This window comes from Poecilia mexicana, unplaced genomic scaffold (assembly GCF_051168715.1).
Source record: "Poecilia mexicana isolate PSO_F unplaced genomic scaffold, ASM5116871v1 scaffold_2, whole genome shotgun sequence".
Classification (NCBI taxonomy): domain Eukaryota; kingdom Metazoa; phylum Chordata; class Actinopteri; order Cyprinodontiformes; family Poeciliidae; genus Poecilia; species Poecilia mexicana.
Window position 1 is genome coordinate 7,846,976 of NW_028263371.1, and position 12,735 is coordinate 7,859,710.

The 12,735-nt window shown below is 40.0% G+C and overlaps 1 protein-coding gene across 1 annotated transcript; it reads left to right on the forward strand.

The window, feature by feature from the left end:
* The first annotated feature begins 1,536 nt into the window (after window positions 1-1,536).
* On the forward strand, window positions 1,537-12,099 carry LOC106925297 (uncharacterized). Its single transcript, XM_014999559.2, has 10 exons — window positions 1,537-1,689; window positions 3,607-5,677; window positions 6,218-6,317; window positions 7,153-7,230; window positions 7,650-7,754; window positions 8,774-8,906; window positions 9,058-9,172; window positions 9,687-9,811; window positions 11,197-11,277; window positions 11,655-12,099. Exons 1-10 carry the CDS (start codon window positions 1,650-1,652, stop codon window positions 11,747-11,749), a joined length of 2,943 nt encoding a protein of 980 aa, XP_014855045.2. The 5' UTR covers window positions 1,537-1,649; the 3' UTR covers window positions 11,750-12,099.
* Window positions 12,100-12,735: the final 636 nt, after the last annotated feature.

Here is a 12,735-nt window from a genome sequence, read left to right on the forward strand (position 1 = left end):
GTTTGTCTGCTCACAAGCAGTTGCTGACTGTAATATTTATTAAGTATAAGTCTGTGTACTTTTCATCCTCAAAATTGACTGGCTGAAGGACTCAAGGAATCGGAAAGACTATGGTGCTACCACAGCAGCTTTGGGAAATGACCATGCCAATGAGGAGGACAAGGCTTTGTAAAACAAATATTTCTTTTGGTGATTGATAACCCATTTGGGGTGACCCATGGTGGCCCAAATGTAAACACTTATAAATGAGAGGGATAGGAAGAGGCATAGGGACCAACACCAAGTTCCACTTGCATACATAACACATCTTAGGAAAAATAGGGGAAGATAAACAAAACCAAGGGGACTTGGAGCCCCAATGGCACCATCACATTTACATACATTTACATTCACACCAGTGGGAACACAACAATTTTAAGAATAGTCAAGGCTTTTTTTTTTTGCTTGTTTTTTTTTTTTTTGAGGGAGAGAGGATTGTGCATGTATCAACAGTGTAAATATCTTTTTTTAAATTACATTTTTAAATGATATTTTTAAGCAATGGTTGATTTTGAAAATACTGTCTTCTGAAAACCAAATTGATGCTGTACCACTTAACTTAAAAAAAAAAGTGCTCCTGTGTTATATTTTGTCTTGGTAGTCTTCACCGTTAAGTCTGTAAATTAACAAATCCTTTGCAAACCGTTAAGTTTTTGTAATACATTTTTCAATTTGTCACAAGATTGGATTAATATCCCTAGGAAATGGAACACAACTGTTCCACATCAAAACCTTGCATTAGAAATGAAAGTTGCTGCTATATTTCCAGAACCATATTTCGAATAAAATGCGAAAGTCTGCTGAAAGTTGTCTAATTTTGGTCAATTTTGAGTCCGGAAAACGTCCTCACGAACGTCCGGCGGACGTTCAACTCAAAGTCCTCCGGACGTCTAGTGACGTTTCATTTGGACGTCGATCAAACGTCAGCGGACGTTCAGCGGACGTCCTCCGAACATTCAGTGCTAGCCGGGTACAAATTGTTGAAGAATCCTCTCTGCTTCGCTTTTAATTTCATATATGCTCAGAACAAACCCCGATGTTTTCGACCATACTCAAATGCGGACGTGGGATTTTATTTTTCGGCAGCTTCTCACGCAAATTTCAAAACTGTACCTCAAGTTTGAAACCAGCTTCCTTTTCTGTTCTTCTTTTAACTTTGCTTTTAAAATACAAAAATAAATAAATAAAATAAAATAAAAAAATAAACATGACATTAAGACAAACCTTGAGTAAACTGAATGCCTTTTTTATTATTATTACATTTTAAAGCATGAATCTCTCAGGGGGAAACCTTCAACTCATTCAGCTGTATTTTTTTCCCTCCTCCACCTCTATTTTTAACCAAAGCAGATGTATGCCATCTCCGCCGGTTTCCTCCTCCTCCCGCCCCTCAGGAGGCATTTTACCATGCAGGCCAATCACAGGCTGTCCCAGATAAAAAAAAATAAAAATAAGAAAAAAAGCAAAGGGGAGGCTGCACAGTACAGCCACAGTTGATGTGCTTTTATAGAGACACACGCACAGATTCTGCATCATTTTCCTCACCTTGAACATCCCAGCTCACATGTCTGCACAGAGGTTTTGATTCGGCTTGTAACTTCTCTGCCAAAATGTGCCTTTTCAGAGCGGCCCTGCTGTTTGCTGCACTGGGTGAGTAATTTCTTTTTTTTCCTTTTCTTTTTTTTGTCTTTTGAAAGCGAGTCATAGCAGTAATTAAGACACCCTGAACTGTTTTAAATCATGGGTTTATGCAGAGGATTTCACAACTGTTATTTACTGAGAGACGTTTTTTTTATATTTTGGTTGCTTATCACTCGGCGGCACGTGTCCGGAGACTTTTGGTTCAAAACTGTGAATGAGTATTTTGTAATGTTTAACTTTTTTCTGAGAGCCGTGCATTTGTTGCATCATCCCCTCAGTTTTCAGGATGAAAACTTGCTGCTGTGATAATGCAGCTCAACTTGATGCCACAGGGAAACTGTCTAAATTGCTAACTCCTTCTTCTTCCGCATCAATGAAAAGGATCCCTCACCTAGATATCAAATGACAAAACCATCTGGGTCACATTGTGGACACAATGTTTAAAATGTGGCTTCTACATGTTATGCAGAAGAGAAACTGAAGAATTAACAAAGGAGCCCATCTGTCATGTTGCAAACAACTTCATCTCTGTGCTTCATCCTGAAACCAATAAGAGAAAACATTAGTGAGGTATCGTCTTTACTAGAGATAGGAACTTGGATTTCACAAGTTAATAACTTTTTCTTTTTTCCTTTTTCCTGAGTGATGTGTTTGAATGTTTGGGAGTGGAGACAGGAGTGAGGTTATGATACCAGTGTGTGAGCCCACTCTAAACCAGCAATGACATCATACTGAATAAAAAAATGCGTTTTTTTTTTATGTCTAAGTGTGTTGATTTTATTTACTAAAAAAAAAAACAGGGCTTTTGTAAACAGCAAATGAAACTGGATTTAGAATAAAGACAACATCCTGACTCACACTTGATTTTTTTTTAAAAACTATTATTATTTCTCCATCCCATACAAAATTTTTCGGTGGCCTATGTTATATCGACATTGCCGTGAAAGCATATTTTCTCAGCATGCCGTCCTAAATGAAACGAATGTGTTTTAGTTAGTGTATAATGGTGAATTATCAAGTGAAATTTTGATCCAGAAGAGTCAATATTCTGAATATTTTGGATGTTCCCCTGGTTCCACATCCCTGATTTAAATGAATGGGTCCTTATCAGGCCTCAGCAGAACTTGACAAAATGCTTTGGAGGGAATTCAGGTGCGTTGAAGCAGGAAAACCTCTAATGCATACAGAACTTGACCCTCCCCGGTCTGAAATCGGACCCCACTGTTTTACTTTGTACAGCTTCAGATAAGATTAGGATGAAACCAAAAGCTTTGTTTCTATATCTGCCAGATCATTGCAGCTGTTGGTTATAAATCCCACTTGAAATGGATTCCATTAAATTTAAATGGGTTCATTTAAATTCAGCAAAAAGATACAGTTAGCTAAATGAGTATTTTCATTTGGACAGTTATGTGAAGAGTTTTTTTCCCCCTTGGCATATGTCTAAAGAGTAAATGTTCTTAAGTTAGTGTTTTAAGCCTACACTCACATTATGCTGTTGAATGTAGGAACTGTATTCACATAGTTTCAGTTTTAGCCACAAACTTTCAGTATGTCTTAGAAAAACAAATTATATTGCAGACAGTAGTTGAAATCCAACCCTCAGTTTGTTGCAAGGCATATGAAGAAACTTTAAGTTCTCTCTGGATGGATACTGAAAACGTGAAATTATTTGATCATTATTTAAATTATTTTAAAGCTTTTAGGGAATTTTGAACATTTTTAATCATGTTAAAACAGTTCGACAAAAGAAACCGGTGGATTTCATTCGTTGTTTATTACTAACAATGGATCCCATAACTCTATTAGAAAACTGACTAAGCACATATTGACGAGGTACCTGTTAAAAATGAAGCAACAGTAAGACTCAAAGAGTTAGATAATGGTTGTTAACAATAGGTCTCCTCCTTATCTTGTCTTTTTCAGATTTAATTTCCTGTGCCACATTTTTAGCACCTTTAAACATGGGAGGAGTCACAGGCCAAGTGCAGTTTGACTCCAACAACCAGACAGCCACCTTAAACGTGTCAGGTGCAGGATCCTGCTCTGCAGTAAACATTTCCCTCACTGTGTTCCCCGTCATGTACGGCCACTTCGCTGAGCCCTGCTCTGAGGCAAACATTGGTGTCAGCGTCTTCACCTTCACTGGCGATCCTTCCTCCGCCTCTCCCATCAATGTGTCACTTCTCTTTGGACAAATATCAAACTTGGATGACCTCTCACTGTCTTTGGAGACATGTAACGGCATTAAAATATGCACAGTTGTAAGTCAAGGTCAGACACGACTGACTCGCCAGGCGAGATTCACAGAGTCTGTTGCTGGTAATATTTACATACGTGCTAATGTAAATAATGCCAACCCTAGGCTTCTTGCTGACCTCGTGACTATTGGTCAGGTGAATGCCCCAGAAATCGACATCAACATCTTTGGATCCACAAGTACAGAAGCTAATTGTACCATACTGCTTGATAGATTAGATGAAGCATCTTTAACAAATCTGGGAAGTGTGAAAGTCGGAAACCCTCTGAGTCCTCAGAAATCCCGTCTGGATTTTAGTAGCTTTAGACTGTACTCGTATCTTCTCCTCAGGGTAGGGTCCAGTTACAAGTGTGCTCAGGTATACAACATGCTAGAGAAAGAAGTGAGAGCTGTCATGAACATGAGAGGAATCAGTGGATATTTCAACTTCCGTCAGGCTTCACCGTTTGACGTGACACAGCTTAGCGTGAATCTGGCAAACTTAAGGGAATTAGTTGGCCCCTACCACGTCCACAATTTTCCTGTCCCTTCAGTCAGGTCAGGCCAATGCTCAAATGATAATGTGGGTGGACACTGGAATCCGTTTGCTGTTGACACAACTTCTGAAACATACCCTGCAGGGCCTGGATCAACTCATGACAAGTATGAGACAGGTGACCTGAGTGGCAAACACATGTTCCTTACAGGAAGAAATGCATTGGATATGACATTTACTGACTTCAACCTTCCTCTGTTTGGACAGAACAGCATTGTAGGTCGCTCAGTTGTGATTCACCTGGTCAATGGTGAAAGGTACGTGTGTGCTAGCATTGGCTATCCTGGTGCAGTGACAGTAGCCAGTGCCACGTTTCAGACCCCTGTGGTGGGAAAGATTATCTTTACTCAGTTGGTGAACAATCCCTTGTCAGATGTGTCCATCTTTATGGATCTGTCGTACGGAGATCCCACAACAATAACGACTCAACACCATAACTGGCACGTTCATGTATTCCCCATTAGCTCAGAGAGGGATGATGACGAAGGGAGGTGTATCACAACAGGAGGCCACTGGAATCCTTTTAAGATCAGCACAACTGATAGCAGCTATGCCCTTCACTGCAAACCATCCTGCCCCCTATGTTGTGAGGCCGGCGACCTCGCCAACAAACATACCACCATTAATCTTGACACCGACATAGGTGGCGTCAAATCCAAACACTTTTTCACTGACGTCACTTCGTGGTTAGACATATCTGGCATTACTGGTCGTTCTGTGGTCATCCATGAAGCAGAAAGGGGAGGCCCGAGGATCGCTTGTGCCAATGTTACTGAAGTCCGGGTCCCTACAGCCAGGTTAGGGACATGGTTTGGCCCTGGATCATCCAGCGGCCAGGTGAGATTCTCCCAAGCTGCCCCTCAAGGTCCTACAGAAATCACTGTGTCCTTAAAAAACCTGCAGTCCTTAGCTGGAGGCTACCACGTCCACATCTTGCCCATTATTGTTGGCAGCAGTGATCCTTGCTCAAATGCAAACATCCTTGGCCACTTTAACCCACTGGCCTGGAACACATCTAGTTCTCCCTCACCGGGTGTGGGCACCGTGGACCAATATGAGATAGGGGACATCAGTGGGAAGTTTGGGATGCTTACTGGCCAGAATAACTTTGACGCTATGTACATGGACCCTAACATGCCGCTTACTGGACCTTACAGCATCATGGGAAGATCTGTCGTAGTCCACTACACCAATGGATCACGGTAAGAACCAACAAGCATTCAAGTTTGATAATAAGGAAACAGAGAGGTAGAAGTTATGAAATGTTTTGCCGAGTATTACCACAGGTTCCTTCTTCTTAAAAAGAACTGGGTAGTAGCATTTTCACTCTAACCACAAATTCCTTGTGCAAAAGATCAATGGTTCAAAGTTCTGCCAAAGAACAGGAAGTACTTATCCTCCTGAAAACATTTAATAAAATGGAAAAGGCCATAAAAAATGTCAGGAAGGTGTAAAATTAAAACACACTGATGCCTTTACAGATGAAAGAGAAATCCAAGATGCACCCTAATCTGGCCACAGTATCATATCATCCCAATCCATTGAGGGTACCTGTGTGAATCCTCAAGCCATGATCTTTTAATCATGGGTGTTTTGTGTTACAATACTAAGATACTGTATGTTCCTCTTTTAGAGAAGATTACTAACCAGAATATTGTAACAAAAAAATCCAACAGGATTGGACCTGCTGGGCTTGGTTATTTCGAGCCCATCTCATGAAGGTGTTTGTGTTTTCTCTACAGGATGGTGTGTGCAGATGTCTTATCAGACACAAATACAAAAGGACAATGGACACTTGCCAAGGCTACATTTAATGGAGTAGTGACTGGGACAATCACACTGGTAAAAAACACATAATTACCTTTATCTGATCTGCTACTTGTTTGCTGCAGGATGCCAACATTGTCTGATTTCAGACAATTCTGTATTGTCTTTGGTTTGAGAACCAAAGCCAAAACCGTATTGTACGGGCATTTAGTTGTTGTTTTTTTTTCTGCACCACAAAAGAAAAATGTGCAAGCTGTGGCTCACGTGGTTTTAGGCCCGAAACAGGGATAAGAGATGTTCTGTGGTAATAAAGTGTGCGTATACACACTTGAATTTATCACCTTTTAATCCGAAACTACAGTATATATTGTAGCTTATGTAAGTAATATGTAAATTGCATTAGCCTGCCTCTTCTGTGAAGAAAATAGAGATACCACTGCACCATATGTACAGAGGAATGTATCTAAATTCACTGGTGCAAAATTTAGAAGGCTGATAATGAGGGGACGACAATAGCAGGCACTCAAAGAGCGTCCTGACGGTAAAGAGGCAGGAAACAGACAGGAAACATGGGAAGCATGGCTTCAGCTTAGCTTAGCATAACTGTGAATGTATGTTCACTAAACTCTGAGGCTCACCCTGATATCAGCTGTTTCTGTCAGCTGCCATCCAGAGGCTCCACACTGAGTCTTGCTTTACACCTAAGCCTCCACAGAGCTATAAAGGAGGAAACGACAACATGAGGTTATTCTGGACTGGCCAAATAATTTGGGAAGTGCCTCAGCAGTTACTAAAAAGAAAACAGATATTCACACATCAAATGAGTTTCTCTGTATAAATCACTTTATTCAGTTGGCAATAATCTGTATGTCTACTAATGTCAGGCACCTTTGGTTTCTGTCCCTTCAAGCGCCAGCAGATGTTTCCTGATGGGAGTAGCAGTGATGTCACACTGAATGTGGACCTTAAGTCACCTGCAAGTCAAAGTGTAAGTAAAGGGTAATAGGGTTAAACACAGTTCTTACATGTATGAATGAAAATAGGTAGTTGGTGCTGTTTGTGTCGTCACTTTACCTTCTTGTAGATGGATTAGTAGTGATTGTATACCCCAGACTAATCAACTAGTCAAGGTGACAAATTTCTGCTACCGCTATCTTTAATGTCAGGGACTGAAAGTTTCAGAAATGCACAAAAAATGTCAAAATCCTTTGATAACAAAACTTCCTTAGGCATTTTCAGGGGCGACAGTATAAGACACCAAATAGTCTGCAAGTTATTGATACTACTGATCGGAGTATCTAGATGTCTGTTTGCTATTCCTAATCATTTGTGTATTTGTATTTATGTCCATCAATGCGACAAATAAAGGCAGCGGAAACATAGTTTATCTTTTAAACGTGCTTACAGATTCCCAAGGCCTCCCTGTTTATCGCAAGCAACCGAATGAATGCCACCAGCGGCCTGTGCACCAGCGTGGGAGACACTTTCAACCCCTTCAACATGAAACCACAGGTGAGGCAGGCTGTTGGGGACATTACCTGTCAAGTTTGACTTTGAGAATATAAGGGAAATGTCGCCGTCCGGTGCTGCTTTGAAACTAACTGAAACTAACGTGAGACCGATGGGAAGAGGCACTAACGTAAGAGTGGGGGGGCCCATAATGCGGAATATTTATGGGAAAATAATATTACGGGAGCACGAGCACGGTGGAAAAGGGGACAAAAATCGGTAGTTTCCCACCCAAAACGGGAGAATTGACAGGTATGATTGGGAATGGGGACACAGATGTAAATAAATTCAATCTGAGGATAATTTGAGGAACACTTTAGCCTAAAATGACCCCCTGCTTAAAGAAACTGTCATGAGGTGCGGTGTTGGTGGTGAGTAGAACGCAGGCAGACCCAGGATGCAGATGAAAAGATGTTATTAATGACGAGAATTTAGCTCAGAACAGTCCACGAAACTGGCAGCACAGCAGAGCAGAGAACAAGGCTCAGCACCGGCAGCAACTGATCTAAGAACTGACAAATGAGAGCTTCTCGACTTCCCAGTACAACCGTGACATACGACTATTGACAAGGAACCGACAAGAGACAAAGGCAACAGGTGGACTTAAATACACAGGGAGGGTAATCTGAGAACAAGACACACCTAGGAAACAATCAAGGAGAAGAGACAGGACACCACAGAGACCCACAGGGAACAGAACACAGGAAAAAAACCCAAATCCCAACAGAAACAGCAGCAAACTAAGAGCATTCCAGTTTTTATCCTATCTTATAAGAAATACTTCAATCACTTCAAAGGACACTGTTTTTTTTTTTTGATTGTTTTTTTTTTGTAAAGAGAAAAATTTCTTACATCAAACTGTGGAAATAAAGCATATAAAGTATTTTTATAGTACTGATGACAGGTACGGTGAGTACCTGTAATCTCGGACTACAGGTACTTGTTGTCTAATCCCATGGTGGATGGCTCTTTTTTTCGTGGTAATTGTATATTCAACTTTGTAATTTCTATTCCTCTTCCAGAGCTCCAGCTGTTCGCTCCAAAACCAGCTGAGCTGTGTGGTGGGGGAGTTTTCTGAAAGACAAGGCAATGTCAGCCTGGTTGGGAGAGAAGTTTACTCTGACAGCAACATCCAGCTGTCAGGAGACCACACAGGTGAGACGACTGGAAATCAGTGTCCGTACAACAGACATGTACATGTACAACAATCCTTTTCTGCCATTCACCATGTCATCTTCCACTAGCTTTTATTCATTTTGTTGAGTTTAGTAAAATGTCTGACTTGATATTCTATATTTGATCCAAGTTGTCTACAGGTCTCTTGTGTTGAAGAGTGGTAACAGCATCCTTGCGTGTGCCGACATCCTCCCAGAATCCCAGTTCGCAGAGCAGACCTTTCCCAATGTGAGCTCCTTTAGCCGGTGAGTAACAAACTATCCTGATTTCTATAAGAATTCACCTGGTAAAAACAGGATTATTTATAAAAACACTCATTCTGTCTATTTAAATTAATTTAGAAATTATCTAACATATTGCGAGTTTTATGCCTTACTCCTAAATTGCATTGTTTGAAAGATTTTATTGTCTTGAGTCCCAGTTTGAATCTATTGTTCTGTTACAGCTGGAGAGACTGAGTTAGGTTTCCTTCAGACAAGAACCCAGTTAAATCAGGAAGTATGCAGAGATAGATGTTGTGCAATATGCAACTTTATTAATATTTTTATTGCAAGCAAAAAGTGGTAATCTGGAAACAAAAGGGATCAGTGTCATTATGTTGGTACAAACACACATTTATGGGTTAAGCCGTTGCTATGTTTGGTTGAGTTTTTGGTTGAGTTTTGAGAAGAACTGAACAGTCAAGGAGGATTTTTTTGGTCTGAATTTGGTTATTTGCTCTCACAAGACTAAAAGTTATTCATTTCTATTTATACCCAGGTATGATTTCCGAAGGAGAGTCGCAAATGTTCTGCAGGCAGAAATGGCGAGGATAACCATCTTGCCCGGCTCTACAAACGTTACAGAAAACGGCCAGTGCCAAACAGTCAACTTCATGGTGTCGGGTAAGGAGGAAAACGACATTAGTGTACAAAAACACAGCATCCTCTTTGTGTTGTACTTGCAACACACCAACGACTATCAGACAAGCTATTTAAATAAGTCAAAAGGCCAGAAATAATTCCTCCTACAAAAGTATCAACACCCCTTTAACCGTTTGAGATTTTATTATGTTACGACTATAAATTTAACTGAGATTTTATGTGATAAACCACCACAAAGTCATGCATGACAATGAAGTGGAAGGAAGATTGGTAGCTTTTAAGCTATTTTGCAAATACAAAGAAAGTGTGACATCCATTTGTTTGCTCTGTCTGCTAATTGGCTTGTTGATTTCAAACTTGAGGCTTTCTGTCAGGGTTGCGCTTCCATAGAGCCAGATTTGTGGAGTGCATAGCCTGTAGTTGTTTTGTCAACACACTTAAGCTGTAGATGTCTGCAACTAATCCAGACTTGCTATGAATATTTTTGGCTGCTTTTCCGTTTAATGCTGTACATTTCTCACACACGACCTCATCCTTTTTACTTGGCGAGATATCGGAAAACAACCACCACCATCATTTTTCTTCCACTTTACAGCCATGCAGCACTTGTTGATCAGATAAAAATCCCAATCAGATGCATTGAAGGGTGTGGTTGTAATGTGAGAATATGTGAGGCCACAGAAGGACCACTAATGCCGCCGTATTCTCAGACTGCACGTGTAATACAGTCAAAATGCATCTCAGATGTTTAGAGCTTGACGTTGTTACGGTTACTAACTGTGGGGAAACATTGCAGCTCATATTTGCTGCGGGTTAGTATTGATTCAGTGATGTAACGACGTCAACATGTTCCGACCCGTTGCATTCAAGTTGTTGTGACGGTATTTCGTCAAGCAATTAGTCGCCGTTAAAAACAAAAAGGGTTTTACCTCTGGGACCTGTCTGATCTGAAAACAACAACACGAGCAGTAAAAGTAGATGGAAGAAATTGACACTAACAATCGAAGTAAATTGTAGCTAGGAATGATGTATGCTCTATTTACTTTCAAATTTAAGTTGCCGGTATGGACCCATTAGTGCTCAAAGCTACCACACTAAAACTGGGAAGCTTGTAAGTCCCCAAATCGGGACAATGAACAATCACTGGCATTGAATATCTTTAGAAATCCTCCAAAACCCGCTCAGTAACCCGACGCTGGAGTTGAGTGTCTGGTGCGTCTCATTTTCAGCCCATTCCTCTTTCGCCGGGGGGAAACAGAGCGGCGTCTGTACAGAGGGTTTACACAGTGCAGCAAAGGACAGCTAATTAATTCAATTCATTCCAATTCAATTCAATTTTATCAGTACAGTGAAAATTTTCAACAAATGCCTCAGTAACATTTTGTCTGATTCTGTGTACTTTAAAGGGGATGTCAGCACAACTCTTCTAAGTTCTGTCAAAACCAGTGAGCTGATGGGCCCGTTTAAAGAAAGTACCACATGTACAAGTAAGTACCTCCTATAATACCACTTGGGTTCCACTTTTACCTCCACATTTATTTAAAAAGAGTAATTAGACATCTTCTAAAGTCAGATATTTAGATTTTTGTGGAGAAAAAAAAAATCTAAGGACTTTATAGTTGTAATAAACTTGCTGAATTTGCAGAATTTTTAGCCAAAGTGTTTCCTCGTTAATCTAAACCATACAACTCTGAGAAAAATGTGGAATCATGGAAATGTAAACTGTGAAACCTGTCTGTACACAATCTGGTTTTAAAAAGATAGAATCATTGTCTCAAAAAAAAAAAAAAAAAAGAAATTGCAGTGCCACTCTAAGTGATTCTCACTCCTGAATAATCTGCATTTTCCTGTATGATTTCTACAGGAGCTTCTGCAGGCCAGCTGGTGCTGCCAGAAATCTTCTCGCTGTGCCTGATGTTTGCTGCTGCCTTCCTGCTGCCGTCTGCAGCCTCTTTATAAAACCAGAGCCCCATTTTCACCTCAAGTCGTCGTCAGTGGAGACACACGGGTCCTGCTTTTGTAAAACTGTGAATGTGAAATGTCACCCATCAAATGTTGCAGTGATGACTGGGCAAAGAATGTGCATATCTGTATAAATGTTATGTGCAAATGAAGATCTTCATGGTTTTTTTTTTTTTGGAAGAATCAGTTGAGGCTATAAATATTTATAAACTAGTTGTTGGTATGCCTGGTTTTGTAGGAATGTCACATGTATTATTATTCATTTGGGCAAGGGGTACTGTTTGTGAACTACGTTTTAAGATGTTGTCAATGCTTAAAGTTTTTGAATAAAGTTTTTCAGAATTGTATTTCTTCCTTCCTGCCTGTCAAAGAAAGAGGATAATTTGAAGAGTGACAAAAATGAGGCAGTAAAGGTTGTTTTTTTTTTTTTTAAAAAAGGCTCAAAATGCTTATTTTCCTAATTAGCCAAAGATCAGAAAAAGAGCATCAGCACTGTTTGAAAAATAATTCCTTTAAGATGAAAAGTGAATTCATTTTTGAGACGTTTACCCCATTAATGACGGATATTTTTTTCCTACTCCTTATCTATAAGCTTCAGTACTAATCAATTTCAACTCATTTATGCAGGTTCAATTGAACCAAACTAAGTCTTTCACAACAACACACAACAACACACAAATTGTCTCAGCCAGTCATTTCTACCACACGCCATCCCATGACTCCTCGTCTCAATAAACCCTTTGACAAATCGCCTCTTCTGACCATAAATTACATCATAATATAAAGATAATTGCCTGATAAATGTTATCTGATTTTACTACGAAAAGGTTAAACTCCAATTTCCTCATTCATGTTTGCTCAACTACAACTATCAGAATTAAAAATCCACAAGATCGCAATAGTTGATTATTTCTGGTAAAGTCTGATAAAGCAATGTAGTGTAAAAGCTGCGTTTTGTCCTCACACCTGCTGGAGATGAGTCC